General features: G+C 31.0%; 1 protein-coding gene across 3 annotated transcripts; it reads right to left on the bottom strand.

Moving 5' to 3' along the window:
- Window positions 1-338: 338 nt before the first annotated feature.
- LOC7478392 (uncharacterized) lies at window positions 339-4004 on the bottom strand. 3 transcript variants are annotated; one of them, XM_024597164.2, is made up of 3 exons: window positions 3332-4000; window positions 2616-2687; window positions 339-1408 (listed from the first exon to the last, which is right to left on the bottom strand). In XM_024597164.2, the coding sequence occupies exons 1-3, from the start codon at window positions 3908-3910 to the stop codon at window positions 1292-1294; spliced, it is 768 nt and encodes a 255-aa protein (XP_024452932.1). In that variant the 5' UTR covers window positions 3911-4000; the 3' UTR covers window positions 339-1291. The 3 variants fall into 3 exon arrangements, with proteins under 3 accessions (XP_024452932.1, XP_002304190.3, XP_024452933.1); XM_002304154.4 differs by having other exon boundaries at window positions 339-1422; window positions 3332-3999; XM_024597165.2 differs by lacking the exons at window positions 339-1408; window positions 2616-2687 and adding an exon at window positions 2800-3109 and having other exon boundaries at window positions 3332-4004.
- Between the last annotated feature and the right edge of the window lie 2943 nt (window positions 4005-6947).

Here is a 6947-nt window from a genome sequence, read left to right as displayed (position 1 = left end):
AGATTTTATCCTAGTAAGTGCAATCAACGATCTGCGTAATTTTGGTTTTATATTAAAATTTAAATAATTATTTTTTCAATTAGCAACGGAAAATCTGTTGCTAAATTCAATGTAAAGTTTGCAACGGATTTTAAAAAATAATATATATGTAATTCGTTGTAAATCTGTTACTGAATTTAGCAACGGAATTATCCGTTGCTAAATTCAGATGATAATAGCTCCTGTTTTTAGTAGTGATTCTTCAGAAACTCCATCTGAAACAACCAAATATTGTTGATCTCTCTTCTACTGGAGCTTAAAGAAAGCTCGACTTCACTGACTTTGGAGCACATCGTAGGTTTACACACTAGATCCAAGCTTTATTGACACATTTTGTTTTCATTTCTTTAATGTTATCTGCTTTTGTTTTATTACATGCATGACAAGCATACAAGTTCTCTGTTTTTTGTTCATCACTGTATGTTTTTTTCTCTTCAATGTTCCAGTTTACTTTCGCACAGCCATGTTGGTTCATCCTACGCCAATAATCCAGGTGTTGATGATGAGCTTGAGATCCAAGATTCGGCTCCAGATACTCAAGATGCTTCTCCTCACACAAAAAGGCAGCGAGCCTCCCAGAAAACTTGCTGTGCTGAGCGTAAGGACCTTATTGCTGAACCTCTAACTCAATTTACATACTTCTTTCTTTGCAATGATCAAGCAACCTTCCCAGAAAACTTTTTCTACTGTCAGTGCCTATATATGCTGTTCTAATGTCTCTTTTCATTGTTCTGTGATTGCAGGTTTACTTGCTTTCCAGCATCTCTTGCATTCGAGACCTTCATGCACAAGTCTTAAATTTATTTTGTATTGGCTGCTAAACCATGCATAGTTACTATGCTCCAATTTCCACTACTACTTGCCATACTACTACATTTTGCTTTCTTCATGGCTTTGGACTTGCTGATATCAACGACAAGGCCCTTTGTTGCAGAAAACCCAGGCATAGCTTTTTTGCTCTTCCATCCTGTTTTTGATGTTTGTATACAAGCCATGTAGACAGCCTCTCAAAACTTGAAAGCAAAATTTACTGACTTTTACCTTCAATAGCAGTTTACCTATGATCGATTCATGCACACTCAAAGACTTTCGTGTTAAAATACATTTTTTTCCCATTTCATTAAAAAAAAAAAATAAAGAAGCCCGCGGCGGGGACCCTATCTAGTATATACATATATTATGTGGCCCAATGAATGATTCTCAAGGTAAAAATACATACTGGCAAGAGAGAAACAGTGCATGCTCATAGTTATCACATCTGATGTGTGCATAAAATTCCACTTGCTCTAGCTTTCCTGTGCATGGAGAGTCTTAAAAGTGCACCCAACGAATCTTTTAGCTTATGCTGCAGCAGCGGCGCCCGCAAGCGCTTCAAGTTCATCTCTGATCAGTACACACAGATCCATATTTTAGCTAAAGCAAATTATTTTAGCTAAAGTCTTAAAATTAAATGCACCCAACGAATCTTTTAGCTTAACTGACTTGACATAACCAATGTCATTTTCAGCTGTGAAAAACAATTAATTACGGAATAAACTTTATGTAGGTAGCAGACAAGTTTAAGTATTTCAGTTATAGCAACAATCTACTTTTGTAATTGTTACTTGAAATCCAGAATACTGCATTGTTAGGGAAGACGACCTTTTCAGCAGATGGAGCTGTAGCTTTAGGAAAGGAATCTTTCATTTTTTCTGAAAGAATGGCACTTTCTCAAAAAATAATTTAGACGAGTAGCACAGATAAAAAAAAAAGATTTTGAAAAATAACACATTTAATAAGTTGCATTAGATTCTTGAGATTTTTTTTAAAAATCTTTAATTGTGTTATTAAAATTAATAAAACCCTATTGAAATTTAATTAAATGCAACTAACCTTTTATTAATAAAACAATTAAAGATTTTAAATTTCTTATTGGGAATATCACAATCTGGGATTCTCCTTGTGCTAATTTCCAAAAGTATTTTACCGTGCTATTTTAAAAAATGACCCAGAATTAATTGGATTGCAGCAGTATCAAGATCTTAAATTGCGCAATTATTGGGCGGTTGAGGGATACATTCAAAATGTTGGGTGTTCCTCTAGATTTTGAAAACAATTTATTTAAAATTATTTTTTATATATTTTTAAATTTTTTTTGATGTATAGATATTAAAAATAATTCTTAAAAATAAAAATATATATTTTAATATATTTCTAAATAAAAAAATATTTTAAAAAGCTACAGTTATACACTCTTAAACAACCTATATAGCATTATATGGTATTCACTAATATTTTACTATGAATATAAATTAATAAATATATAATATGATTAACAGTGACTATCCCCTCCTAGCTTTGTTGATAATAAATGCCTGTTTGAGACGGCGTTTCAATCAAAGCTTTTAATAAAGTTAAATTTTTTTATTTTAAATTAATTTTTTTGTTTTAATTTTGAATCATTTTAATGTGTTAAAAGAAATTTAAAAAATAAAAATTATTATTTTAATATATTTTTAAATAAAAACTAATTTAAAAAACAACGATAACATACCAAATATTCCGTGAGAGTACCAAATAGAGTAATGCCAACTCACCTCAGGGTAACAAGTTTGACGAACAATTGTCTGATTGTGTGTATTTACCAGAACTTCACAGGACACTCTTGCCTGTATTAATTAAGATAGAATTAAGACAGCACCTTTGATATCACTAAACACAAGGAATCAATAGAAGTAGATCATGTAGGTTAATTACTACATTAAGTTCTAGACAACACATGCATGCAATCTTCATCACCTGGGATCATATATAGGCAGAGAAGTTATTACAAGCACATGATATGACAGAAGAACTGGAAAGTATGAAGGGAAAAGGGGAAGAAAGAACCAGTTTTGACAGCTTCAATAAGCTAAATTTGTCAAATATAATACAGTCTAAGGCCTAGAACAATTCAGTATATTAGCCTAATAATTTGATCAGGTCTTCAAAGCTTGGTGCATTTTACTATGACTTGTGCTCGGCCCCAGTAAACTTGGCTTTGGAGGAACTAGCATCTCAAGATTTGCTTAAAAGAATACTTCAAGATGACCTAAAAAGATTATGCAAGGGTTACTTGCAAATTAATGTACGCATTGAATGTGATAATTTATAAAGCATATGTTAAAAAAATATTCTTATACACATTCAATTGGGATGGGTTTAGATTAATATACAGTCACAACTGCCATGCGCATTACCTTAATCAATTTTGAGTCTCTAACCAATAAAAAACTTCAAAACTTTAGAAGAGAATAGAAAAACAGAGTATTACCTTCAAAGGGAACCCGAAGAACAACAAACCAAGCTTGCCTGAAACCTCAGTGACAGTATCAAACGGGACCGTACCCCTACCCAAGTCCTCAAGCAAGGACACCACGCCGGACAAAACACTGATCCCCCTTAAATCTATTTCAGCATCCACGTAGGATGATCCTAGTGCCCTCACGTGTCCATGATCGGATCTCACGTGACCCAGTCTCTTCCCTTTGTACCTTACAGCAACATCAAGGCTTCTAAAATCCATGGAATACACATCGACGTTGCGTACTCTTAAAGTAACATACAAAGATAGATCAATATTAATTATGGGCAAGGTGTGTATGCGTATCTTGTCTAGGCGCAGCCCTACGACCTTGATCATGGGATCGGACGGCCAAAAAACATAGACAAGTGCTGAAAGGAGGAGGAGGAGGAGGAACACGGTAGTTATCATTGGCCATCGGCGGCAGAACGGAGTGGTGGGGTGGCGGTGAAAAGGTAACACAACACACCCTTCTTCATGCTGACATGGTATTTGAGCATAGCAATGAGTTGGCGATAGTGGTGGTTCAGTACTCTTGGGAGGAGCCATGAGCGGTGCTGTGGAGAGGGGGAGGAGAGGGGGAAAGAATTTTGGCGAGGAAAGTGAGTTGTGGGTGTCGGGTTTGGTCGTTTGCTCTTTAAAGTGATGTCATGATGTAGGGAAATTGTAGAGGGGACTTCCTGGTTGTTGGGACTGTTTCTCGGAGTTATTTGGACTCTGTGGGGACATGAGAATGATGAGATTTGTTTCTTACGTGAAGGTCATCATCATTTCTTTTGCTTTTTCTGGTGTAAGTGATGACCAGCACTGTAATTTTAGCAACACGTGCGGAGTTCGTGTTTTTATTACTTAAAAGGAAAAAAAAATAACACATCTCCCATTTAAATAGATTTTTTAATGGTGTAAATATAGTTTTTTATATAAATTCCAATTAAAATTTTATTTTAACCACTTATTTTTATTTTAATATATTTAATATTAATACTTTTGATTTTTTTGAAAAAGTTATGGAAATGATTTAATATTAATACTTATTTTAAAATTTTATTTTAACAACTATATTTAAAATAAACATATTTAAAATATTTATTTATTTCAAAAACATTGAACTTAATACATATATTGTATATTGTGATTATATTAATATTATCTAATTACCAAATTACAAATTATTATTATTGTTGTTATTATTATTATTATACTATGTATTTGTTTAACCAAAAAAGCTCATGAATATAATTATTTTTATTAAATAGAAGACATGGATCTATTTGTTTTGGCAACAAATTAATTAATATACTTCATGAATATTAAGTGAAACGAAAGCATTTACAAAAAAAATATATAGTATCTAATATAAGTAAGTCTAATTAATCTAATAGTTCTAAATGGTCAGTTGTGAATTTGTCATAACTACATCATGTAAAATGTTTAATAAACTTGTTTATAATTTATTGGACCAAGCTAAACCTAAAAAAAAAGCTTGTTCGTGTCAAATACACAACTTGACAAAAAACAACCATAACTTTATATCTATTGAATTATGCTTGAATTTTGCCATATGATTCTAAATAACCAGTTTTAAAGAGAGGCTAATTAGTTGTAGCCAGTCGAGGTCTAAAAGACCCTTTAATTAGGCTATTTGGGTCATTTTGTTTTTTTTTCTTCTTTTTTTTTTTGGATTTTTAGCTTAATATAGGATTGTATGTTTTTTTTTTTATTTGACTTAAGATTCTAATTTTTCTACCTTGTAAAGGTTGATTTCGGACCTATTTAAGAAGTTAAAACCTCTTAAGAAGGTAGACTATATTAAAGAGAAAATTTTGTAATAAAATTACTTCTTTTTTATTTTTGGATTTTAATTTCAATTTATGTTGTTTTTCCTATTTGATTTAGGATTTTGATTTTTCTACTTTATAAAGGTTGATTTTTTCTAGCGTATTTAAGAAGTTGTAATCTTCTTTAAAAAAAAAAGATTAGAGAGGAAAATTGTGAATAAGGGTTTTGTACAGACACCTTTTTTCAACAATTTTTTGTATTATTATACTAGTTGTTTCTTGTCTTATTTTAATCTGCATTGGTATAAAAAAAAGTTTAACTTGCAAGTAAGTCAAGGAGCAATATCAAATATGACCAATACATCATTAGAGTATCTATAAACTAATAATGAAAAGCATGATGTCAAACAACACAAAACCATTAAATTCTCATAACTAGAGAAGGTTCTCTATGAGTTGCTTGTTTAATACTAAGAATATGTGAATATAACTGGAGAAAGTCACGAGGAAGGAAAAGGAGTTTATAAAAAAGATGTACCATGTAGATACTTTAGAATTCTATTTTTTTTTAAGTTGGCTCAGTCACTTTGAATCAAGACACGACATCAAGATATGTCATCTTTTTAGAGAAAGAAAATTAGTTGATATGGAACTCATGAAGAGCAATTTACAGTCTATTAAGAAAAACTAGATCAACTTACCATAAAAGATGTTTTCATTATAGATGAAACATGATTGTTTTATAGACTACAATCATATCATTCTCTTGCAACAAAGTAACTGGAAGGTAAGAAACAAGACAATGAAAAACTTACAATTATAATTTGTTGTAATAAGAATGGTTATGAGAAAAAAAAATTATGGTTTATTTGCAACTATACTGAACCACAATGTTTCAAGAATGTGAACTTAAAAAATATAAACTATAGGTATTAAGCCAATAAATGAGCATGGATGACTAGGATTTGATTCCAAGAATATGTTCGATAACTTGATAGAAAAATGGATGGTAGATAAATTCTCTTTCTTTTGATAATTGTTTTGCTCATCTAAAAGCTATTGAAGGTTTAAAAAATATTGAATTACTTTCATTGTCATCCAACACAACATCACAGATTCAACCTTGTGATTCGGGTATTATATTAGTTTTTAAGATGCATTATCATCATTAATTTTATCTAAATGTTTAGAGGGTTATGAAATTAGGATCCCAAATCTAGAGAAGATAAATATTTTAGATACAATGAATCTTGCAATCTTGACTTGGACAACATATGTTCAAGCTAGTATAATTACAAAGTATTTTCAACAATGTAAAATAACATGGCTTCAGAGAATCTGGATTAATACTTAGATAATTAAGGTGTTTAAAAATTGCATGTTTTAATTAAAGAGTTGAAGTTTCGTGATACAATGAATGTTCACTAGCTTTTGAACTACCTAGGAGAAAACAAGGCAACTTCAAAATTGTTGAGTAACAAGCAAATTATTGAGAATTTTATAAGAAATGTAAAAAAATATGAAGTTCAAGATAATAATTTTGTATTAAAGCCTATATTGCACAAAGATGCACTCAAAGCAACAATCACATTACATAATTTTCTCATAGGCCCAAAAAACACTATACCAGAGCTTTTTAATGCACTAAAAATGGTTAAAGATGAGGTCCTAAGAGACAACATCAATTTCAAAGAAAAAACAAGTAGCATTGGAATCATATTTTACAAAGGTTCCTAATTGAGTCACACACACACACACACACATATATATCATAATTTTGATGTACAAGGAGATTATTGATTTATATA

This window comes from Populus trichocarpa, chromosome 3 (genome assembly GCF_000002775.5).
Source record: "Populus trichocarpa isolate Nisqually-1 chromosome 3, P.trichocarpa_v4.1, whole genome shotgun sequence".
Lineage (NCBI taxonomy): Eukaryota > Viridiplantae > Streptophyta > Magnoliopsida > Malpighiales > Salicaceae > Populus > Populus trichocarpa.
This window is presented reverse-complemented; position numbering and strand designations above follow the sequence as displayed.